The 26,050-nt window shown below is 46.2% G+C and overlaps 1 protein-coding gene across 6 annotated transcripts in view; it reads left to right on the top strand.

Moving 5' to 3' along the window:
• Positions 1-806: 806 nt before the first annotated feature.
• Positions 807-26,050, top strand: part of LOC141085046 (protein CEPU-1-like) — a 1,055,154-nt gene continuing 1,029,910 nt past the window's right edge. For 3 of the 6 annotated variants that reach the window (XM_073570042.1, XM_073570041.1, XM_073570039.1), the window contains exon 1: positions 808-989. In XM_073570042.1, the coding sequence (XP_073426143.1) occupies positions 905-989 (85 nt within the window). In that variant the 5' untranslated portion in view covers positions 808-904. Of the gene's footprint in view, positions 990-26,050 lie in introns of all 6 variants that reach the window. The other 3 variants (XM_073570040.1, XM_073570044.1, XM_073570037.1) reach the window with 3 other exon arrangements.

The raw sequence follows: 26,050 nt of genomic DNA, 5'->3' as shown, positions 1-26,050 counted from the left end.
GGAGAGAGGGCAGGGACCCCGGTGTGGGGAGAGGGCAGGGACCCCGGTGTGGGGAGAGAGGGCAGGGACCCCGCTGTGGGGAGAGAGTGCAGGGACCCCGGTGTGGGGAGAGGGCAGGGACCCCGGTGTGGGGAGAGAGGGCAGGGACCCCGGTGTGGGGAGAGAGTGCAGGGACCCCGGTGTGGGGAGAGAGGGCAGGGACCCCGGTGTGGGGAGAGAGGGCAGGGACCCCGGTGTGGGGAGAGAGGGCAGGGACCCCGGTATGGGGAGAGAGTGCAGGGACCCCGGTGTGGGGAGAGGGCAGGGGACCCCGGTGTGAGGAGAGAGGGCAGGGGACCCCGGTGTGAGGAGAGAGGGCAGGGGCCCCGGTGTGAGGAGAGAGGGCAGGGACCCCGGTGTGGGGAGAGAGGGCAGGGACCCCGGTATGGGGAGAGAGTGCAGGGACCCCGGTGTGGGGAGAGGGCAGGGGACCCCGGTGAGGGAGAGAGTGCAGGGACCCCGGTGTGGGGAGAGAGGGCAGGGACCCCGGTGTGAGGAGAGAGGGCAGGGACCCCGGTGTGGGGAGAGAGGGCAGGGACCCCGGTGTGGGGAGAGAGGGCAGGGACCCCGGTATGGGGAGAGAGTGCAGGGACCCCGGTGTGGGGAGAGGGCAGGGGACCCCGGTGTGAGGAGAGAGGGCAGGGGACCCCGGTGTGAGGAGAGAGGGCAGGGGCCCCGGTGTGAGGAGAGAGGGCAGGGGCCCCAGTGTGAGAACGGGCAGGGGCCGTCACTCCGTCAAGCAGCAGCCAATCAGTGCTCGGGGGGCGTGGCGAGGGCTGCGCTGTGTGGATCCTGTCTGCGCTCCTGCTGCAGCCGCTCCGGATTACTGGACCCCTGAACCCCGAATCTGAGCCGCCGCCGGGAGATGCTGGAGATGCTGCGGGCAAGGATGCTGCGCTCGGTGCCCTGGTTCCTGCTCAGCGGGATGACCGCGCTCTGCTTCCTGCAAGGTAGGAGCCTCTTCCCGGGGACCGCACACCCCAGCTTGTTTTTATCTCGACGTGTCCCGATCTCCGGGGCGGCAGTGATCGGATAACCGAGACCCCGGCGATCTGCGGCACATCAGCCTCCCCTGCAGTGCTGGGGCCGGAGCGGCGCCCGATCTGTCACCCGACATGTAATGTGTGTGCCCCCCTCAGGTGATCGGCAGCAGCGCCCTGTACCCCCCACCTGTGCCCTCCCTCACCTGGACCCCCCAGTGCCGCAGTCACAGAACTCACCCGTGTGTGCACGACACTAGTGTGGCATCTGGAAAAAACCTGTGGAGCCGTCACTGCGTGTGTGACTGTGTATATCTGTAGTGTGTGTGAATAGTGAGCGTATGTGTGTATATATATATAGTGTGTGTGTGACTGTGTATATATATATACCTATAGTGTGTGTGTATACATACTGTGTGACTGTACAGTTGTGGCCAAAAGTATTGACACCCCAGCAATTCTGTCAGATAATACTCAGTTTCTTCCTGAAAATGATTGCAAACACAAATTCTTTGGAATTATTATCTTCATTTAATTTGTCTTAAATTAAAAAACACAAAAGAGAATGAAGCGAAAAGCAAAACATTGATCATTTAACACAAAACTCCAAAAATGGGCCAGACAAAAGTATTGGCACCCTTAGCTAATACTTGGTTGCACAACCTTTAGCCAAAATAACTGCGACCAACCGCTTCCGGTAACCATCAATGAGTTTCTTACAATGCTCTGCTGGAATTTTAGACCATTCTTCTTTGGCAAACTGCTCCAGGTCCCTGATATTTGAAGGGTGCCTTCTCCAAACTGCCATTTTTAGATCTCTCCACAGGTGTTCTATGGGATTCAGGTCTGACTCATTGCTGGCCACCTTAGAAGTCTCCAGTGCTTTCTCTCAAACCATTTTCTAGTGCTTTTTGAAGTGTGTTTTGAGTCATTGTCCTGCTGGAAGACCCATGACCTCTGAGGGAGACCCAGCTTTCTCACACTGGACCCTACATTATGCTGCAAAATTTGTTGGTAGTCTTCAGACTTCATAAGCCATGCACACGGTCAAGCAGTCCAGTGCCAGAGGCAGCAAAGCAACCCGAAAACATCAGGGAACCTCCGCCATGTTTGACTGTAGGGACCATGTTTTTTTCTTTGAATGCCTCTTTTTTTTCTCCTGTAAACTCTATGTTGATGCCTTTGCCCAAAAAGCTCTACTTTTGTCTCATCTGACCAGAGAACATTCTTCCAAAACGTTTTAGGCTTTTTCAGGTAAGTTTTGGCAAACTCCAGCCTGGCTTTTTTATGTCTCGGGGTAAGAAGTGGGGTCTTCCTGGGTCCCCAACCATACAGTCCCTTTTCATTCAGACGCCGACGGATAGTACGGGTTGACACTGTTGTACCCTCGGACTGCAGGGCAGCTTGAACTTGTTTGGATGTTAGTCGAGGTTCTTTATCCAACATCCGCACAATCTTGCGTTGAAATCTCTTGTCAATTTTTCTTTTCTGTCCACATCTAGGGAGGTTAGCCACAGTGCCATGGGCTTTACACTTCTTGATGACACTGCGCACGGTAGACACAGGAACATTCTGGTCTTTGGAGATGGACTTGTAGCCTTGAGATTGCTCATGCTTCCTCACAATTTGGTTTCTCAAGTCCTTAGACAGTTCTTTGGTCTTCTTTCTTTTCTCCATGCTCAATGTGGTACACACAAGGACACAGGACAGAGATTGAGTCAACTTTAATCCATGTCAACTGGCTGCAAGTGTGATTTAGTTATTGCCAGCACCTGTTAGGTGCCACAGGTAAGTTACAGGGGCTGTTAATTACACAAATTAGAGAAGCATCACATGATTTTTCGAACAGTGCCAATACTTTTGTCCACCCTCTTTTTTATGTTTGGTGTGGAATTATATCCAATTTGGCTTTAGGACAATTCTTTTTGTGTTTTTTCATTTAAGACAAATTAAATGAAGATAATAATACCAAAGAATTTGTGTTTGCAATCATTTTCAGGAAGAAGCTGAGTATTATGTGACAGAATTGCAGGGGTGTCAATACTTTTGGCCACAACTGTATATAGTGTGTGTATATACAGCATAGTGTGTGTGTGTGTATAGTTTGTGACTGTGTACAGTGTGTACCTATATATATCTATAGAGTTTGTGTGTGTATATATATATATATATATATATATATATATATATATATATATTAATATATAATATACACTTGGGTTCAAAAGTTTACATACCCCGGCAGAATTTTTGCTTTCTTGGCCTTTTTTTCAGAGAATATGAAGGATAACACCAAAATTTTATCTCCACTCATGGTTAGCGGTTGGGTGAAGCCATTTATTGTCAAACTACTGTGTTTTCTCTTTTTAAATCATAATGACAACCCAAAACATCCAAATGACCCTGATCAAAAGTTCAAATATCCTGGTGCTTTTGGCCTGATAACATGTACAGAAGTTGACACAAATAAGTTTCAATGGCTACTAAGGGTAACATCCTCACCTGTGACATATGCCAGGAAAATTGTTTCTTGATGCAAAAGAAAAACCTACAACTACCATCAGCTGAAATACTGGACTCTCTGAAAACTAGCGGTGTGGCTGTTTCAAGATGCACAATAAGGAGGCATTTCAAGAAAAATGAGCTGCATGGTTGAGTTGCCAGAAGAAAGCCAAATGACCATGATCAAAAGTTCACATACCCCATTTCTTAATACCGTGTATTGCCCCCTTTAACATCAATGACAGCTTGAAGCCTTTTGTGGTAGTTGTGGATGAGGTTCTTTGTTTTCTCAGATGGTAAAGCTGCCCATTCTTCTTGGCAAAAAAACTCCAGTTTCTGTAAATTCCTGGGCTGTCTAGCATGAACTGCACGCTTGAGATCTCCCCAGAGTGGCTCAATGATATTGAGGTCAGGAGACTGAAATGGCCACTCCAGAACCTTCACTTTGTTCTGCTGTAGCCAATGACAGGCCGACTTGGCCTTGTGTTTTGGATCGTTGTCATGTTGGAAAGTCCAAGTACATCCGATGTGCAGCTTCCAGGCTGATGATTGCAAATTTGCCTTCAGTATTTGCTGATAAGGCCTGTTTCACACTTCAGTATTTTGTGTCAGTTAAAATCCGCCAATGGCGGAAAGCGGATCCGTTGGTAAACTGATGTGAACGGATGCCACCGGACCGTTTTTTTGACGGATCCGATGAATGAAGAATTTTAAAGGAACCGTAGCCCGGGGGGGGGGGGGAGAGAGAGAGGGAGAGATTTTTTTTTCCAGCCGCCAGAACAGACTTTAGGGTTAAATTTCAGGCCGAGTGAAGTCTGTCGGGCATGCGCAGTGTGAAGTGCGGATCATGCCGCCCAAAAAAACGTTACATGCTCCGTTCGGGCATGTCGGCGGACATCAAAATTTTGGCGGATCCGCAAAAAAACGGATCCAACGGATGGCCATCCGTCACGATCCGCCGGTAATGCAACTCAATGGGAAAAAAAACGGATCCGCCAAGCAAAATGGCGGATCTGTTTTTTTTAGCAAAACGGCGGATCTTGACTGATGGACAAAAACTGATGTATGAAACAGGCCTAAAGTGCTGCACTCATCTTTCCTTCAACTTTGACCAAGTTTCCTGTGCCTTCGTAGCTCACACATCCCCAAAACATCAGCAATCCACCTCCGTGCTTTTCAGTAGCTATGGCGTTCCTTTCATCATAGGCCTCTTTGACCGCTCTCCAAATGTAACGTTTATGGTTGTGGCCAAAAAGTTCAATTTTGGTCTCATCACTCCAAATTACCTTGTTCCTGAAGTCTTGAGGCTTCTCTCTCTTCTGTTTTGCGTATTGTAGGCGAGATACTTTGTGGCATTTGCACAGTAATGGCTTTCTTCTGGCAACTTGACCATGCAGCCCGTTTTTCTTTAAGTGCCTTCTTATTGTGCATCTTGAAACAGCCACACCGCTAGTTTTCAGAGAGTCCAGTATTTCAGCTGATGTTATTTGTGGGTTTTTCTTTGCGTCCCGAACAATTTTCCTGGCAGTTGTGGATGAAATTTTTGTAGCTCTACCTGACCTTAGTTTTATTTTTACAGAGACCCTGATTTTCCATTTGTTAATCACAGTTTGAACGCTGCTGACTGGCATTATCAATTCCTTCAATATCTTTTTGTATCCCTTTCCTGTTTTATACAGTTCAGCTACCTTTTCCCATATATCCTTTGACAATTCTTTTGCTTTCCCCATGACTCACAATCCATAAACGTCAGTGTCTGGATGAAATAGGCTAGAGTCTGTCTGATTCCCAGAAACTCACGCAGCTTTTATGCACACACACTGATTACAAGCAAACAGGTCACAGGTGAGGATGTTACCTTTAGTAGCCATTCAAACCCATTTGTCTCAACTTCTGTGCATGTTATCAGGCCAAAATCACCAGGGTATGTGAACTCTTGATCAGGGTCATTTGGATGTTTTGGGTTGTCATTATTTAAAAAGAGAAAACACAGTAGTTTGACAATAAATGGCTCCACCGAACCACTAACCATGAGTGGAGAAAACGTTTTGGTGTTATAATTCATATTCTCTTAAAAAAGGCCAAGAAAGCAAAAATCTGCCGGGGTATGTAAACTTTTGAGCACAACTGTATAGTGAGTGTGTGATGTGTATATATAGTGTGGATTGTGAGCATCGGTGTGTATATATGTGATAGTCCGTAAGTGAATATATAATGTGAGTGTATAGAAGGCTTTGTGTGAATGTATATTTGTTTGTGTATATACAGGTGCATGTCACAAAATTAGAATATCATCAAAAAGTAAATTTATTTCAGTTCTTCAATACAAAAAGTGAAACTCATTATATAAAGTCATTACAGACAGTGATCTATTTCATGTGTTTATTTCTGTTAATGTTGATGATTATGGCTTACAGCCAATGAAAATCCAAAAGTCATTATCTCAGTAAATTAGAATAAGTAACAAAAAACACCTGCAAAGTCTTCCTAAGCGTTTACGAAGGTCCCTTAGTCTGTTTCAGTGGCTCAACAATCATGGGGAAGACTGCTGTCTTTACAGATGTCCAGAAGGCAGTCATTGACACTCCACAAGAAAAGTAAATTTTGCATTTCATTTGGAAATCAAGGTCCCAGAGTCTGGAGGAAGAGTGGAGAGACCACAATCCAAGCTGCTTGAGATCTAGTGTGAAGTTTCCACAATCAGTGATGGTTTGGGGCGCCATGTCATCTGCTGGTGTAGGTCCACTGTGTTTTATCAAGACCAAAGTCAGTGCAGCCGTCTACCAGGACATTTTAGAGCACTTCATGCTTCCCTCTGCCGACAAGCTTTTTGGAGATGGAAATTTCATTCTCCAGCAGGACTTGGCACCTGTCCTCACTGCCAAAAGTGCTAATACCTGGATTAAAAACAACAGTATCACTGTGCTTGATTGGCCAGCAAACTCGCCTGCCCTTAACCCCATAGAGCAGACCTGAGCAAAATGCTGCCCACGGGCCCTCTGGCTGTCTCAGTCCAGCCTGTGGACCGAGACAGCCATGGGGCTGGAAATCAGGAGTCCACGGGCCGCACGGTGCCCGCCCACTTGCTTTTTCCATGTGCGGCTCGGTGCTGCGCCGCTGACTCGTTTGGTGGAGGAGGGACCTCCGGCCATTTCCTCCACCAATCAGCATGTGAAACAGCTGACACGATGACATCATTTCATTGCGTCAGCTGTGTACTGCGGAGAGTCCGCACACCAGAGGCAGGGAGAGAAGCAGAGCGCTGGGGAACGGGACCAAGGTTAGTATGTGGTGTTTTTTTTTCTCATGTGTATGAGCTGTTTGGGTGGGCATGGGGAGGCTATGCGGGTGTGATATGGTGCTATACACATGGGGTGATAACATGGTGCTGCACACATGGTGCTGCACACATGGGGTGACAACATGGTGCTGCAAACATGGGGTGACATGGTGCTGCATATGGAGGCAACGTGCTACACATGGGGAGGCTATGTGGGTGACATGCAGTGTATATAGGGAGGCTGTGTGGGCCTCATGCTGTATATAGGGAGGCTGTGTGGGGCTCATGCTGTATATAAGGAGGCTGTGGGGCTCATGCAGTATATGGGGAGGCTGTATGGGGCTCATGCAGTGCATATAGGGAGCCTGTGTGAGGCTCATGCAGTGCATACAGGGAGGCTGTGTGGGGCTCATGCAGTATATGGGGAGGCTGTGTGGGGCTCATGCAGTATATGGGGAGGCTATGTGGGGCTTATGCAGTATATGGGGAGGCTGTGGGGCTCATGCAGTGTATATAGGGAGGCTGTGTGGGGCTCATGCAGTATATGGGGACGCTGTGTGGGGCTCATGCGGTATATGGGGGAGGCTGTTTGGGGCTCATGCCGCATATAAGGGACTGTTGGGGGGGCTCATACGATATACAGAAGGGCTGTGCTTGGGTTCAAACGATATATAGGGGGATGTCAGCAAACTTAATTCTGCTCAATACAATTAATATTATTAAAATGATCAATATAATAATTATAATATATTAATATTGAGCGGAATTAATTTCGGCCTATTGGTTCGGCCCTCCTCAACAGTCACGGTCTCTCATGTGGCCTCCGGGAAATTAATTGCCCACCCCTGCCATAGAGAATCTATGGGATATTGTCAAGAGGAAGATGAGAGACACCAGACCCAACAATGCAGATGACCTGAATTCTGGTATCAAAGCAACCTGGGCTTCCATAACACCTCAGCAGTGCCACAGGCTGATCGCCTCCATGCCACGCCGCATTGATGCAGTATTTGATGGCAAAGGAGCCCCGACCAAGTGCTGAGTGCATTTACTGAACATATATTTCAGTATGACAACATTTCGGATTTTACAATAATTTTTCAAGCTGGTGTTATAAAGTATTCTAATTTACAGAGACGAGTTTTGGGTTTTCATTGGCTGTAAGCCATAATCATCAACATTAACAGAAATAAACACGTGAAATAGATCACCCTGTCTGTAATGACTCTATATAATATATGAGGTACACTTTTTGGTGATATTCTAATTTAGTGAGAAGCACCTGTAGGTTTTATCTGGATTTTCTGTGATACAAAGTAACAAGTGTTTGTGACATGTAAAGGAAATGACACAGGGTTTCGAATTATCTTATAAATGTATATCTGAGAATTGTTCTGTGCCTTAGTATTCAGCCCCCTGTAGGCTTTTCCCCGTAAATAAAATCCTGAGGGACCAATCGCAGCCAGAAGTCACATAGTACATTGTGTCCCCCTGGGTGTGATTTCTTCTCATTATAATGCAGAGCTGTGGAGCCAGAGTCAGTAGCCATTTTGGTGGAGTCAGTATAAAATGGAGCGACTCCTATCATCTGTAACACATTGGGTGTAATAGTTCAGTGCAGGATGTGGTGTAAATGTTTCCATAATAACTTGAGAAAGTTATGAAATGTCCTAAAAATGTGTGTTCTGTTCCTGATCTCAGGCTCTCGGCTTTTAGTGGAGATGAATCTGTGCTGCACTTTATGCACATGCTCAGTAGTGAACTACCTCTGTCTGGTATATCAGATGCTACAGACAGTCGCTCTGCATCTGGTTGCAGAAGGTCTCTGCATTTGGCATTGCAGACACTTTCTTAACCCTTCTGACTCTTGGACCCAGTGGCAACTTCCCTCCGACTCTAATTGACACACCAGGACATGGGTGTTTAGAAACTCTCAGTGTGCTTCAAGGAGTCGCTGGTGATATTCACATTTTCCTTTGTGAAGGCTTGGAGCGATAGCAGTCAGCTAACTTCCTCTCTGGAGCTGATGGAGGACAGTTGGTGTTACCTCTTTGAGTCTGCTCAAGTTAAGTTCCTCTCTCCTTGTTTTTCTCCCTTCTTCTCTTTAGCGTTTAGTGGGGACTGAACAGTGCTCATCCCCATCCCCCTTCCCTATTCAGAATCTAGCTTATGCAGGGCTTAGTTTCCTGCTTGGCGATTGGTGACGAACCAATATAGGAACGGTAGGGTAGGCAGGGTGCTATTAGATCTGCCTATGGGGTCTCCACTAACCCTTTTCCTAGTGTCTGGGCTTCCTTCCCCTTATCCCTTTGTGTTGCACTTAGTCTTTCCTACACTCTGCGTGACATTATGACCGTCCATGCATATTTCGGAAAGAAAAAAAATGACGTGGTTTTTGGTGTGTGTTTTTTTGGGTGTGTTTTTTCTTTTTTTCCTTGGTTATGGATCTGATTGCAGGGCTGGCAGAGCAGCTACTCTGTCTGTCTCTGGAGATGAATGACCTCCGATACGAAGACCAGCAACAGCGGCTGCAGGTTGGTAATGTTGGGGTCTCTGCAGGTAGGCCGGTCCAGCCTGAACCTAAGGTTACCCTCCCGGACAGGCTTTCCAGAGGAAGAGACAAGTTTTTTTGTGTTTAAGGAAACTTGCAAACTTTATTTTAAACTTTGTCCTCACTCCTCTGGAAATGAGGAGCAACGAGTCGGTATTGTGATCTCTCTGCTGCAAGGAGATCCTCAATTCTTGGCTTTCTTTTTGCACCAGGATTTGGTTTGTCTCCAGTCTGTGAAGGGATATCTTGGGGCTCTAGCCCTTATCTATGATGACCATGTACAGAAACGAAAGGCCAGCAGTCAAAATGTCATATAAAATACAATATTTTATTAATAATTGAGTAATATAATGAGACATAGGTACATGGAAGAGGGAAGGGGGAAAAGGACCCACAAATGGCTGAAAAAAGGCCTAGTATGGCACCCCCATCTCCCAGGAATACACGCCCCCTGAGGAAGGAGCAGCACGCTCCGAAACGCGCGTCGGGGTCCGGCCGCTGCATGGTTTAACCCCACTCTGTCCAGGTAACACCACAGATCCCTTGTAGGTCTAGTTATTATGAATATCTTTTCTAGATACCTCTATTTATAGTGAGTTCTCTGAGTCTTGGCTCAATATGCAGATATATATTACAATTACTTAATTATATGACTACTACATGTGTTGTTTTGCGGTACGACCACATGGGATTGTATTCCTGGGAGATGGGGGTGCCATACTAGGCCTTTTTTCAGCCATTTGTGGGTCCTTTTCCCCCTTCCCTCTTCCATGTACCTATGTCTCATTATATTACTCAATTATTAATAAAATATTGTATTTTATATGACATTTTGACTGCTGGCCTTTCGTTTCTGTACATTTGTATCTGTGATTGCAGTTGTCTTCATTAATTGTCCTCTATGTATATGTGTATTGGCGTATTCTATCCGCCATGTGATCTATTGTGGCTTTTTTTTGGCCCCATACACATTATGTATACCACAATTCTTATTTATCTATGATGACCATGACAGAGTCTCCTTGGCTGAGTCCTGGTTGCGTCGTCTTCAGCAGTGGAATCGGTCAGTGGAGATGTAAAGCTCCTAATTCCACAGGTGGGCAACTGCTAACAAGTGGAATGACCGGGCTCCCAGAAGCCAATTTCTTCAGGGCCTTACTGAAAGGCTGAAGAATGCTTTGGCAGTGTATGAAACCCCTTAGTCCTTGGAAGCCGCCATATTGTTGGCTATACGTGTTGATAGATGTCTTCGGGATAGGTGAGTAAGACCACCTTCTCCGGAGCCAATTTTTCGGGATATTGCCCCTTTGCCAGGGGAGCGGTCTGGCGGTGAACCAGTCCTGGGAAAGGTGGAGGAACCCATGCAGTTAGGGGGTACCTCTGCATTGTACATTATAAAGGAGGTTCGCAAAAAGAAGTGTGTTTTTTTTGTGGAAAAAAGGGACATTTTATTGGGGCCTGCCCTTTTCCTAAACAAAAGGAGACTCATTTAACCCTTGGTAGTCTGGGGTTGAATAAGCGAGGGGTGCATTTATCGTCAACCTGCGGTTCCCAGTTTGTCCTGACAGCAGAGGTGGTGCTGGAGAGCAAAACTGATGAGATTTCTGTGTTTGTGGACAGTGGAGCTGGAGTCAGCATGGTTGATGCTGAGTTTGCTAGAACTCATGGGCTGGCTTGCTGTACTTTACCTAAGCCCATTTCCATCTTCGCCATCGACTCAGCGCCACTTGCACAGAAAGCTCTGACTCAGATTGTACATAATGTAAGATTGAAGGTGGGGTTGGTTCATTGTGAGATAATTCCTTGCTATGTCCTGGATGGTCTTCCCACCCCAATTGTATTTGGTGTTCCCTGGTTGGTGAGACATAATCCATTGATGGATTGGCAAGCCAGGGAGATCATTGAGTGGGGAGATTACTTCTAGGAGATCTGTCTATAAATATTTCCTTGAGGATGTTTTTTCTGAGAAGGGGTGTCAGGATTTGCATCATCGTTAATATGACTGTCCTATTAACCTGATCCCGGAGCTAAACTACCAAAGTCCAGACTCCATAATCTTTCCAATCTTTCCAGTCCTCAGAGACAAGCCATGAAGGATTTCATTGCGGAAAGTCTGGAGAAGGGACATATATGACCCTAATCTTCTCCCGTGGTGGCAGGGTTGTTCTTATTGAAGAAAAAGATGCCTGTCTACGTCCCTGTTTAGATTTCCATGAATTAAATAAAACTACCATCCGAGATCCATATCCTCTTCCTCTGATTCCAAATCTGTTCAGCCAGGTGGTGGGAGCTAAGGTGTTCCCCAAGTAGGTTTTAAAGGCAATCTGTCACCTCATTTTTGCCCCATAAGCTGGGGCCACCGCTATCAGGGGCTTATCTACAGCATTCTGTAATGCTGTAGATAAGCCCCCAATGAAACCTGAAAAAAAAGAAAAAGATACTAACTGGGGTGGCTGGGGCGGGTGCGGTGGGTGTCGCGGTCCGGTCTAGCCCCTCCTATCTTCATATGATGTCCTCCTCCTCCTCTTTGCTTCTCCCTCGGCTCCTGCGCAAGCGTACTTTATCTGCCCTGTTGAGGGCAGAGTAAAGTACTGCAGTGTGCAGGCCAGGCCCGGATTGGCAATATAACCAACCGGGCATTTTCCCGCTGGGCCGCTGTCATTTGGGCGGCGGGCGGCAGCGCCCGAACTTCTGGCCGCTTGCCAGCTGCTGCGGCCACTGTGGCTCCTGCCGCCGGCCCTCTGCGGGCATGGCGGTGATAGATTCAAGTTCCTCCCGCACTGCAAGGAGATAAGCCGCCACGCCCCCTCCCCCATCCTCGCCGTAGCATGAGACCCCCTCCCCCCTGCAGCCACTCGCTTGCCTGCTCGCTCTGTTCGCAGGACCTGTGATGAGGTCACAGGAGGGGAGGAGTCAGGGGGTCACATGATCAGGAGCCTTTGTCCAGACCCTCGATCGTATCACCCCTGACTCCGCCCCTCCTGTGACCTCATCACAGGTCCTGTGCGCTCAGCCTTGCCTCTACCGTCTGCAAGACTCTGCTTTGCTGTTGTCATGGTGCTGGTTGAGGTAAGTATGTGTGGGGTCAGGATTTACAGTGTGGATGTAGCAGAGCTGTGTGTGTGTATGAGATGTACGGAGCAGAGCCGTGTGTACGAGGTGTACGGAGAGGAGCCGTGTGTACGAGGTGTACGGAGCGGAGCCGTGTGTACGAGGTGTACGGAGCGGAGCCATGTGTGTACGAGGTGTACGGAGAGGAGCCGTGTGTGTACGAGGTGTACGGAGCGGAGCCGTGTGTACGAGGTGTACGGAGCGGAGCCGTGTGTACGAGGTGTACGGAGCGGAGCCGCGTGTGTACGAGGTGTACGGAGAGGAGCCGCGTGTGTACGAGGTGTACGGAGAGGAGCCGTGTGTATGAGGTGTACGGAGCGGAGCCGTGTGTGTGTACGAGGTGTACGGAGAGGAGCCGCGTGTGTACGAGGTGTACGGAGAGGAGCCGTGTGTATGAGGTGTACGGAGCGGAGCCGTGTGTGTGTACGAGGTGGAGCCGCGCGTGTATGAGGTGTACGGAGAGGAGCCGCGTGTGTACGAGGTGTACGGAGAGGAGCCGCGCGTGTACGAGGTGTACAGAGCGGAGCCGCGCGTGTACGAGGTGTACGGAGCGGAGCCACGCGTGTACGAGGTGTACGGAGCGGAGCCACGCGTGTACGAGGCATACGGAGCGGAGCCGCGCGTGTACAAGGTGTACGGAGAGGAGACACGCGTGTACGAGGTGTACAGAGCGGAGCCGCGCGTGTACGAGGTGTACGGAGCGGAGCCGCGCGTGTACAAGGTGTACGGAGAGGAGACACGCGTGTACGAGGTGTACAGAGCGGAGCCGCGCGTGTACGAGGTGTACGGAGCGGATCCGCGCGTGTACAAGGTGTACGGAGAGGAGACACGCGTGTACGAGGTGGACAGAGTGGAGCCGTGTGTGTATGGAGTGGAGCCATATGTGTACGGGATGTACGGAGCGGAGCCAAGTGTGTACAAAGCATATGAAGCGTGCTTTTCCCACGGACACAGGAGTACACGGCGGAGCCCCGAGGAGCATTTTAAAACACACACATGATGTTCCACCTGAAGTGATGTGCTGGAAGCTGACCGGAAATGAGATCATTTCTTGAGGAGATTGTGACGGAACCAGGAATGCTTCAGATCCATCACCGTGTCCTCCTCCGACAGCGCAGACAGCAGGATCGCCTTGGAATCGGGGATGCCGGCCATGTGAGCGGATCATGATAGGTCCTGCACCGGGAGGCTCAGGTGGGCACTACAATGGGAGCCGGGCTGCTATAGTATCTTTGTAGAATCTTTCTTTCTTTCTTTCTTTCTTTCTTTCTTTCTTTTTCTTTCTCTCTCTGTTCTTTCTTTCTCTCTCTAATCTTTCTTTTTTCTCTCTGTTCTTTCTTTCTTTTTCTTTCCTCTCTTTCTCTCTGTTCTTTCTTTCTTTTCTTTACTTCTTTCTTTCTCTCTCTGTTCTCTCTGTCTCTCTCTGTTCTTTCTTTCTTTCTTTCCCCTCTTTCTTTCTCTCTGTTCTTTCTCTGTCTCTCACTGTTCTTTCTTTGTCTCTCACTGTTCTTTCTTTCTTTCCCCTTTCTCGCTCTCTCTGTTTTCTTTTTTCTCTCTCTCTCTGTTTTCTCTCTTCCTTAGTGCCAGTCAGTGTGCCCATAATGCCAGCCACTGTGCACTCAGTACCAGTCAGTGTGATCAGCAGTGCTAAATGGGTGCGATTAGGTGTGGACATGGGTGTGCGCCGCAGTCTTTATCCATCTTTCCCTTCTTCGAAAGTTGGGAGGTATGATAGGGGCGGCTATGACCAGGGGGTCTGGTTGCCCAATAGAGAGCAGTTCTGCCAGGAATTCTGTAATCATGCATACAAAAGGGGACAGAGATTTGGGAGGAGTACTGTACCTAAAAGCAATAAATAGGACTGAGCTGAAATACTGGGCACAGCTCTGACTACATGTTATATAGTCGTGTTAATCTCCTCTCACTTCTTGTAAACTACAACTGTACAAAGATATTATATAGTCACCATGTGACTAGTGGGCCTGTGTAACTTCAAATGCCAGGGCTGAATTTTAGTCCCAGTCCGGCCCTGGTGCAGGCGCCGGGAAAGGTCAGAGAGGTCCGGTGCCTGCGCACTGCAGTACTCTGCTCTGCCATCAACAGGGCCGATAAAGTACGCAAGGAAGAGGACATTATCGTATGAAGATGGGAGGCGCCGGACGGGACGGCGACACCCATCGGACCAGACCGAATGCCGGGGTGAGTATAATCTAAGGACCCCGTCACACATAGCGACTCACCAGCGATCCCGACAACGATATCAACGTGTCAGGATCGCTGGTGAGTCGCTACATGATCGCTGGTAAGCTGTCAAACAGACAGCTTCACCAGCGATCAGCACAGCGACGCCGAGAAACCTGATGTGTACCTTAGTTACCAGCTCCTGCTTGCTGGTCTCCCGCCGGTCACACGCAGTGATGCGTGCTGACCAGCGGGAGACCAGCGACCCCATAAATGTCCAGACATTTCAACAGCGATCAGTGATACCCGGCAGGGGGGCCAATCGCTGATAGCTGTCACACACAGTGATCTCGCTGGTGAGATCGCTGTTGCGTCACAAAACTAGTGACTCAGCAGCGATCTCGCTAGCGAGATCGTAGTATGTGACAGGGGCTTAACTCTTTTTTTTCTTATCTTTCAGGTTTCATCGGGGGGCTTATCTACAGCATTACAGAATGCTGTAGATAATCCCCTGATAGCGGTGGCTGCAGCTGATAGGCCAAAAATGGGGTGACAGATCCCCTTTAAGGTTTGCCTTGGAAAGAATCAGAGAAGGGGATGAATGGAAGATGGCGTTCAATACCCCTGAGGGTCATTTCGAGAGTCTGGTCATGCCTTTCGGTCTGACCAGTGCGCCTGCAGTATTCCAACATCTCATTAATGATATTTTTCATCATTTGATGAGTAGGTTTGTGGTGGTCTATCTGGATGATATTTTGGTTTATTCATCTGATTTTGAGACTTCGGGGGAATGTAAGGCAGGTGCTGCAGATAGTAATGGATAACAAATAGCTTTGGATAACTCCTTAACAGCGCTCCGATAGTCAGCTGTTCGGCTCCGCAGCTGGATGTGTCGCGGCTGTGTGACGGTCACAACAAACAGGTTCTCCATGCATATGTTGTGACTGTCACATAGCCGCAGCACATGCAGGCTCAGCGCCGAACAGCTGATTATCAGGAGCGCTCCAGGTATCCGGGTCACCGATGCAGCTATTCTGGAAGCGATATAACTATTTGGATAAGCTCTTATCCAAAGCTATTCGATCATCCCTGATAACAAATTGTATACCAAACTAGAAAAATGTGTTTTCGCCGATCAGGAGATGCAGGGTACCTGTGGGTACCTTGTCATCTTCGGGTTTTTGGATGGATCCGGAGAAGATCTGTGCTGTCCTTGATTGGGATCACCCCAAGAACCTGAAAGCTCTACAACAATTTCTGGGTTTTACTAATTTTTACCGGAAATTCGTCCAAAATTTTTCTGTAGTTATGAAACCCCTTACGGGCGTGACAAGGAAGGGGTCGAATTTTTCCAAATGATCGGATGCCGCCTGGTAGACTTTTTCCTCCCTAAAGAGCTGTTTTGCCACAGCACCTATATTCAGTCAACCTGATTGTAATATCCACACGTTATGAAGAATTCAAGGTATTAAACTTTAGATATGTTTTATTCTTCGTCCTCCAGCACACAGCATAACAGTTGCATTCCCATGCTACCAGAAGTGAAACTGAAACTTCCCTTCTCATCCCTCTTGTCTCCACCCTCCAAGTCCCATAAGTCTGGCTTGCTTAAAGAGACAGATCTAATTATTATACATTACATCATCCCCTCTTTTTTTTTTTTTTTTTTTTTAAATAATCTATATTATTGATAAATGCAACAACATGAAAACGTCCAAAGAAATCATATGTCCGTTTTGTCTTATTTGTTCAATTCTAAAACCAGAGAAACAAACAACAAAAAAAAAAACAAACAAGACTGTAGTTACACTTCTTCAATAAGCCTCGATGGAGCTCTTCTCTCTCGTGTAGGATAACGTCTGGGCTCATTGAGAGGGTTCATTGTTGATGGACCAGCTACCTCTTGTTGGTCCTCTCCACCATCGAATACCAAATCTTCCACCAAAGAGAGTTCATTGTCATCATTCTGCGGTATGACTTTAAAATATGAAGAATTTCGCGTTATGGAGTGTCCATCTCGTTCAGCTGTGATCATGCTGCCTTTCCTTTTGGTAACATAATATTTTGCAGGACCATATACAGGTGAGGTCTTGTTGGTTGGTCTTTGACGTACCACCACGACATCCCCTCTTTCGATGGCACTTGACTGTGTCCTTCGCCTTCTGTCTGCATAACGTTTCATGGCTTGTTTGTTGGAGAAATCTGTGGATCTCACTGAGGAGTCACTCGGTCGGGGATGGCTGGTCACATCAGGGAGACGTATACGCAGGGTTCTGCTGAACATTAAATGAGCTGGAGCAGCATTAGTAGTGGAGTGTGGCGTATTGCGGTAATTACGCATGAATTTGTATAATGACTGTTTCAGTGGGATGTGCTCCAGACTCGCTGCCTTGATACGTTTCCCCAGAGTGCGCATAAAACGTTCCACAATTCCATTGGCTTGCGGCCAGCAAGGTGTGATTTTCCTGTGATTGAATCCCAAGTATTCAGAAAATTGTGTAAACACATGTCCATTGAATGGAGGTCCATTGTCTGTTTTGACCACTCTTGGAATACCATATGCCGAGAAAATGTCGTCCAGCTCTGGTATGACATTATTAGCAGATGTTGAAGAGATAAATGAAATGACAGGGTATCGAGAATATTCATCAATTGTTACAAGAATGTATTGGCCATTTGGCAATGGTCCATATATATCGACTGCCACTTCCTCCCAGACAGCAGTGGGTAACGGAGACATTTGTAATGGCTCTAAGTTTGATGATGGAGTGATTAATTGACAAGTAGAACAGCGTCTAATCTTTTCTTCCACCAAGTGATCCATATTTGGGAACCACACTTTTTCTCTGAGTAACTTCTTTGTGCCAACAATTCCTAAATGACCTTCATGTGCAATCTGTATGACTAAGTTACGCAAAGTCTTAGGTACAACTAGTTTGGTACCTCGAAGAATGAGGTGTTCTTCAGTGACTGATAATTCCTCACGTACGTTTGAGAATAGTTTTAACTCTTTCAGATCGATCTCAGAATCAGGAAATTTTTCTTTTTGAATTTCATGCCACCTTCGATTTTGGATGATTTGTATTAGGGCACAGAGTGTCTTGTCTTTTGTTGTTTCATTTATAAATTGATCAAGAGAAAGTGCTTTTGGCACGGCATGATCTGTAACAAAACGTAGGTATACTTCAATGGAGGAATGCACAGGTATATCATCATTAGTAGGATGTCTTGAAAGATAATCAGCCGGATTGCTGTATTTTCCAGGTTTGTGAACAATTTTATAGTTGTAGTCCTGTAGACGTAGGCCCCATCGTTCAATTCGTGCAGGCATTTTAGCTCTGGGATTTCCAGAAATTGTAAGAAGTGCTTGATGATCTGTGACAATGGTGAAGGGAGCTCCATAGAGAAATAAGTGAAAGTGTTCACATCCCCAGACAACTGCCAAGCTTTCTTTTTCAGGTTGAGAATATTTTCTTTCAGTGTTTGTTAAGCTCTTACTTGCATAAGAAATGATGTGAGGATTTTGATTGTTATCCTTGTACTGCGCTAGAATAGCACCCAGTTCCACGGGACTGGCGTCCACAATCAGTTCAGTTCGAAGAGCTGGATCAAAATAAGCCATAGTGGTTGTCGAGCAGAGTTCATTTTTAATTGTTTCAAAAGAGGCCTGACAGCCTTGAGACCATTGAAAAATACAACTTTGTTTTGTAAGTTCCCGTAGTGGATTGCTGATTGTTGAAAAATTCAGAATATATCTAGCACAGTAACTTGCCATTCCAAGGAAAGAACGCACTTCACTGGCATCCTGTGGAATTGAGGCTGTTCTGATAGCTTCCACTTTCTTGGGGTCAGGTTGTACTCCTTTTGCCGAGAAGATGTGACCATAGAATTCTAATGAACCCTTGTCAAGTTCGCACTTCTCTTTGTTTAAAGTGAGTCCAGCAGAAAGCAGGCATTCGAAGATAGCGTATAGAGCACGATTATGCTCAGCTTGAGTTTTACCAAAAACCAATATGTCATCACTGTAATTAAAGGCATTTGGGATGTGTTGAATGACACTCCTTATTGCATCCTGAAAAATTTCTGCTGCTGAGCAGACTCCAAAAGTCAATCTTTTGTATCTTCTGAGGCCCACATGGGTGGAAAATGTGGTCAAATATCGGGACTCTGGACTCAGTTCTAATTGATGATATCCCTTATTGAGGTCGAGCTTTGAAAAGACGGTGGCTCCATTTAATAAATGAATAATGTCATCAATCGTAGGTGAGATATGTCTTTCCCTCTGGATAGCGGTGTTGGGCAGGCGCATGTCAACACACAGTCTCACTTGATCAGGAGTCTTTGGTTTTGGAACTACCACAAGTGGAGAGACCCACGGAATGGGACCAGTAACAGTTTCAATAACGTCCTCATCCATGAGCAATTGGAGTTCCTTTTCTACCTTCTGTCTCAGGTGAAATGGAATACGCCTGTGAGGCTGGGCTACTGGACGAACATTGTCATCCACATGAAGGTGTACTTGAGAGTGCTTTAGTTTTCCCAAACCACTAAAAAGGGAGGGAAAGCTGTGCACCATAGTTTGTACATCCATATCCGCAGGGTCAATTATGGTATGAATAATCTGGATGAGCCCTAGCTCCAAGGCAGTGTGATAGCTGAGAAGACAGCCTCCCGATCCTTGTAATGTGTGGAAAGTGGTTTTCTGCCTGTTTTCTTTATATCTAATTTCAGCATCAAATTGTCCCATTATAGCTAGAGGTGTTTTAGATCCATAAGGAAAGATTTTAGTCTGCACTTGTTGTAAGACTGGCCTTGTTTTCAATTGTTCATATGTAGTGCCATCTATGATATCCACTGAAGCTCCTGTATCTATTGTAAAGGTAATGTCAGTGTTGCAGATTGAGAGTGTAACACAGGGAGACTGTACTGAACCAGTGACAGAGGTAGTGAACACATAGTTCTCAGTCGCAGACATTTCTTCTGTGTCCTGATTTATCACTTTTACATCTGCAGATTTTGTCATAGGCAGCGGAGGCTTGTAGTGCGCTGATTTGCAAACAGCTGCAAAATGATTCCCTTTTCCACATTTACTGCAGGTTTGTCCCATAGCTGGACATTTATTCTGGTGGTGAGGGAAATCCTGTCCACATCTATAACATTTCTTCTGTTTCTGAGCTTGTTTGTCTGGTAAATTTTTCTGTTTGAGATTATGCACATGTAATTTATCCCCATTCTCCATTACGGTAGCCTGATGATCTGCTATTTCTATAGCACGGGCCATTTTGAGCAAATCATGTAGAGAGATATCCTGCTGCAGAGCCTTACGCCTTAGGTTATTAGACGAGCAGGTGACAATTATTTGAGTTAGGATTTCATCATCTACATCTGTAAAGGCACATCCATGTGCTAACTCTTTCAGCCGTGTGACATAAGTGTCTATGGACTCTTCTGGAAGCTGCTTGGCAATCCTGAATTTATATCTTTCATATCTGATGTTCTGTTTGGGGTTGAAGTAGCCAGTGAGAGCTTTAGTGCAGTTGCTGTATGTGTCTGTTTCTGCTGCAGGTAACGTACTGTATATGTCATAGACTCCTGTGCCTGCACAGTACAGGAGCAAAGCTCTCTTTCTTTTCTCCTCCTTTATGTCCATGGCTTCTAGGAAATTCTCAAATCTGTTTAGCCATTTTCTCCAGTTATGGGAGAGATTAATGACATCAGTCATATCAAATTGTGGGAATGTGTGCAAGTAGTCAGCCATGATAGAGTCTCTCAGTGGTGCTGGCGTGTGAAGCGGTAAAATAGAGTCCGTACTCACAGCAGTAGGTGATTATATCCCATCCTCGTCGCCAGTTGTAATATCCACACGTTATGAAGAATTCAAGGTATTAAACTTTAGATATGTTTTATTCTTCATCCTCCAGCACACAGCATAACACTTGCATTCCCATGCTACCAGAAGAGAAACTGAAACTTCCCTTCTCATCCCTCTTGTCTCCACCCTCCAAGTCCCATAAGTCTGGCTTGCTTAAAGAGACAGATCTAATTATTATACATTACACTGATGTTTCCCAACCCTTTGTTGTGGAGGTTGATGCGTCAGAGGTGGGGATTGGGGCTGTGTTGTCTCAGGGTCCATCCCCTGGTAAATGGCGTCCATGCGTCCATTTTTTTAAAAATTATCCTCGGTTGAGAGAAATTATTTACTTATTTATTATTTACTTATTATTATTTAATTACTGACCTACCGGTATCTTCAGGAAACACTGTGGTTCTATTGGTTGTGGATAGGTTCAGTAAAATGGTCCATTTCATCGCTTTACAGGTACTTCCGAATGCAAGTGTTCTTGCTCAGGTGTTTAGCAAACAAATGACCACAGCAGAAAGAAATAATAAAATGAAAAAATGTATAAAATTGCACCAATCTACATATAATCCACATATAATGAATAAATTAACTTGTGCAAATATTCATACAGCTCCAATCAACCAGCCTTCCTGATATGTCACAAAATTTGAATGGAGACCATTCAATTCTATGGTAAAACAAGCCACTGTGTATGGACAATTCAATAAAACAATAGGACACAATGTATCTAAAATTCTATATAATCTTTAATAAATCAGATTTGGGCAATTATAAACTTGTGCAAACAAGTGCCAAGGACATACAAAATATTGATCTAAAATCATAACATATATATGAAACAATAATAATAAAAAAGAGAGGCCTGTCAAAAGATTATTAATCTATCACAGCATCACACACATATTGATGTAACAAATGTGCATAACTGTAAACAGTGATATATTTAAACAAAAAATATATATATAACACAAAAGTGATTATACCCACAATTGGGTTATAAAACTAATATAATTCCACATCAATAATATGCCATTGTGGTAAACTCACATCCCAAAGTGATAACCCATAACATAACACTCAATAATGTGTGAGCCGATTAGAGATATTACATACCCGTGATATAATGACAGCCTCTAAAGTAATGCCCGGCACTCCCCGACGCGCGTTTCGGAACTGGCGTCCTTCGTCAGGGCAACTAGTTTGCACAAGTTTATAATTGCCCAAGTCTGATTTATTAAAGATTATATAGAATTTTAGATACATTGTGTCCTATTGTTTTATTGAATTGTCCATACACAGTGGCTTGTTTTGCTCAGGTGTTTGTAAATGAGATCATGAAGCTTCACGGGGTTCCGTCCGATGTGGTGTCAGATCGGGGGACCCAATTTGGTTTCAAGTTCTGGAGGGTGTTTTGTTCTTGATTGGGGGTGCAGCTTTCCTTTTCCTCTGCCTTCCATCCCCAGTCAAATGGACAGACCGAGCGTGGTAATCAGAATTTGGATACTTACCTCAAGTGTTTTTTCTCTGAGAATCAGGAGGATTGGGCATTTTATTTACCACTGGCAGAATTTGATATTAATAATCATCATCATCGGGATCTACCGTCAGGTCACCGTTCTTTGGTGCATACAGTTTCCAGCCACAGTTTGGTACTTTTAGATGGGAAGGGGCTTCGGGAGTTCCTGAGGAGGAACATTTTGCTTCGTCGTTCTCCTCAGTGTGGCAGGGGGATTCTGAGTAATTTGAAGATCATGGGAGACAGGTACAAATGTATGGCTGACTGGAAACACTCACCAGGTCTAGACCTGAATGAGAATGACTTTGTGTGGTTGTCTACCAAGAATATCAGGTTTAGGGTTCCTTCCTGGAAGTTGGGTCCTAGATTTATTGGTCTCTATAAAATAACCGCCGTAATTTGTCCAGCAGAGTTTCGTCTTGAGCTACCTCAGGCTCTTAAAGGGAATCTGTCACCTATTTTTTGTCATATAAGCTGCGGCCACTGCCATCAGGGTCTTATCTACAGCATTCTGTAATGCTGTAGATAAGCCCCCGATGTAACCTGAAAGAGAAGAAAAACAAGTTATATTATACTCACCCAGGGGCGGTCCACCCGGGTCCGATGGGTGTCGCGGTCCGGGTCCGGCGCCTCCATCTTTTAGTGATGACGTCCTGTTCTTTGCTTCCCGGCGTGGCTCCGGCACAGGCGCACTGCTCTGCCCTGTTGAGGCAGAGCAGAGTACTGCAGTGCGCAGGCGCCGGACCAGGTCAGAGAGGCCCGGCGCCTACACACTGCCTTTTGGACCCAGCGGCAACCTCCTTCCGGCTCTAATTGACACTCCTGGACCTGAGTGTTTACAAACTCTCAGTCTGCTTCAGGGAGTTGCCGGTGATTTTAATATTTTCCCTTGCGAAGGCTTGGAGCACTAGCAGTCGGCTAACTTCCTCTCTGGTGCTATTGGAGGAAGTTCGGTGTTAACCCTCTTGAGTCTGCTCAAGATAAGCTTTTCCCTTGCTTGTCACCCTTTTTGTCTCTAGTGTTCTGTGGGGACTGACAAGTGCTCATCCTCCTCCTTCTCTATTCAGGGCCTAGCTCTAGGGATATACAGGGCTTTGGTTTCTTGCTTGGCAATTGGTGTGAAACCAATATAGAGACGGTAGGGTAGGCAGGGTGCTATTAGATCTGCCTAGGGGTCTCCACTCCCCCTTTCCCTAGCATTTGGGTTTCCTTCCCCTCTTCCCCTAGTGTTGCACTTAGTCTTCCCACACTGTTCGTGACATGACCACAGCTGTGTAGTCGTAGTCAGGAGTCAGGGAAATTGAGGAGTCAGAGTTGGTGGTTTGGCTTACCGACCCCACAGCCCTGGTATAACTACAGCTGTTCTGTGACGGCCTTAGAGGTTTGTGTGAGAACATTAGGGATCAAGCAGCATCATGAAAACCAAGGAGCCCATCAGACAAGTCAGGCATAAATATCAAAAGAAATCTCCAATCGAACATTTTAATATTTTATGCATAAATATGCACATTACGCCCAATATGTAAGTATGGTAGCAACTCTATAGAATATGCACATAAGGAGAACACTGAGTCAGTGCTACAAGATTAAAACCAGAAATTTTATGTGAAAATAACACAAACAATTAAAATGAACAGAAAATGGGAAAAAGGTAAGGAAGAGGGCAGAGCAGTGCCAATGAACCCAGAAATGGATCGTCCGGCAGCCCTGGATAGAAAAAGATATATGAGCGTAAAATCCATGGTATCTCCAATATAGCCATCCTAGATAGGGGTTTTATCATGTGCCCGACTACAATATATGAATCAGAAAGAGTATAGGTCTGTGGGAGTGGATCTGCAGATAGATCCCTGCGCTGTGGCCCCAGTGTAGCCGTGCTCCATACCTATCTGGCAAGATGACACTCAATACACAGTGTTTTGAGGTGAAGTCTATGCCTGCGTATATATAACAGTCAGGCAGCTGAAGTGAGGGACGCTAGTATAAGACGCAAAAAATATATTAGTATTTACCCATGGATATCAGCAAATTGCGCCTGAGCCACTGTTCCATATACAGCTGTACAGAAGAGGAAAGCAGGGTTAGGTTATAGAAAATAGCCCAAGCTCTCAACATCTCACGGAGCATCAATCCATCATCCAAAACATGGAGGGAGTATGGCACACCTGCAAACCTCCCAAGACATATGGCAGTCCACCTGACCTGACATCCCAAGAAAGAAGAGAGAAGCAGCCGAGAGGCCCATGGTCACTAGAGGAGCCGTGGAGATCCACAGCTCAGGGGGAGAATCTCTCCACAGGACAGCTAGAAGGCCACGTTCACATGTTCAGTATTTTATATCATCAGTATTTGTAAGACAGATTCAGGGGAACATTATAACAGAGACGTCACCACTTCTGGATTTATCACCCACTTCTGGATTTATCACCCACTCCTGGTAAGAAATACTGATGTGAATACTGAGCAATTACTTAATGTTTGAACGTGGTGTTAGTCAATAGACTCCACAAATCTGACTTTTATGTAAGAGTGGCAAGAAGAAAGCCATTGTGGAAGCAAATCCATAAAGCGAGTTTGTGGAAGAAGGGGAACTTTTTGAGCTAAATTCAAAATGGTATTTGTGGCGGAAACCTAACACTGCACATCACCCTGAAAACTCCTTCCCCACCGTCACACATGGTGGTGGCAGCATCCTGCTGTAGGGAGGCTTTTCTTCAGCAGTGACATGTAAGTTGGTCAGTGGTGATGGGAAGATGGATGGAGCTAAATACAGGGCAATGCGGGAGGAAAACCTGTTAGATGCTGCAGAAGACCTGAGAATGGGGTGTAGGACATCGACCCTCAACTTCCTGCCAGAGCTACAATAGAGGGTTTAAATCACAGCATATTCCTGTGTAAACAGCCCAGTCACTGTCCAGACCGACATCCCAGATAATCTGTGACAAGCTGTGAAAATTACTGATCACAGATGTCTCCATCCAATATCACTGAGTGAGAGCGAGGGGGCAAAGAAGAAGGGGCAAAATCTCACCTCAAGATGTGCAAAGCTAGAGAGACAGACCCTAAAGAGTGCAGGGAAAGCTGGGAGAGACAGACCCCAAAAGACTGTAGAAAAAAGTGGAGAGACAGACCCCCAATAGACTGCAGTGAAAGGTGGAGAGACAGACCCCAAAAGACTGCAAAGAAAGGTGGAGAGACAGACCTCAAAATACTGCAAAGAAAGGTGGAGAGACAGACCCCAAAAGACTGCAGAGAAGGGAGGGAGAGACAGATCCCAAAAGACTGCATAGAAAGGTGGGAGAGACAGACCCAAAAGACTGCAAAGAAAGGTGGAGAGACAGACCCCAAAAGACTGCAGAGAAAGGTGGAGAGACAGACCCCAAAAGACTGCAGAGAAGCGAAGGAGAGACAGATCCCAAAAGACTGCATAGAAAGGTGGGAGAGACAGACCCCAAAAGACTGCAGCGAAAGCTGGAGCCACAGACCTCAAAAGACTGCAGAGATAGGTGAGAGAGGCAGACCCCAAAAGACTGCAGAAAAAGGAGGGAGAGGCAGACCTCAAAAGACTACAGAAAAAGGTGGGAGAGGCAGACCTGTCATTAACTCATTTTCTGCTCCACCAGTTGAGAGTTCCCCTTCCGTTCTCCCTCTGGTGGTGACAGGAGGTAGTGCCGTTGGTTTAAGTGGTAGTGATCTGCCACCTGATGAGGAAGATAACGATTGGATCTCTGGAGTATCAGACTTGATATAAGACAGCCGACGCCCTATCCGGGTGCTGGTGATTCAGCCTGCTTCTCAGGTCCTGGACTTCAGCTCTATTCCAGTCTTCTCAAGTTGTTTGTTTTTTGCTAATGTTCACACTTGCGCTTGTTGGTCAATTCAGTTTGTTGTGTAATCAGCCTGCCCCTGCTGGGGCTATGCTGAAATTCCACTCCTATTAATCAGTATTTGCCAATCTGCTTTTTGTCCCTTATTAGATTGGCCTCTTTTTTGCTGTTTCAGAATATTTCAGAGTGCTGATATA

The sequence above is a fragment of the Dendrobates tinctorius genome, unplaced genomic scaffold (assembly GCF_039654945.1).
Source record: "Dendrobates tinctorius isolate UK_male_01 unplaced genomic scaffold, ASM3965494v1 ptg000028l, whole genome shotgun sequence".
NCBI lineage: Eukaryota > Metazoa > Chordata > Amphibia > Anura > Dendrobatidae > Dendrobates > Dendrobates tinctorius.
The sequence above is the reverse complement of the archived record's forward strand: the minus strand, read 5'-3'. Positions and strand labels throughout refer to the sequence as shown.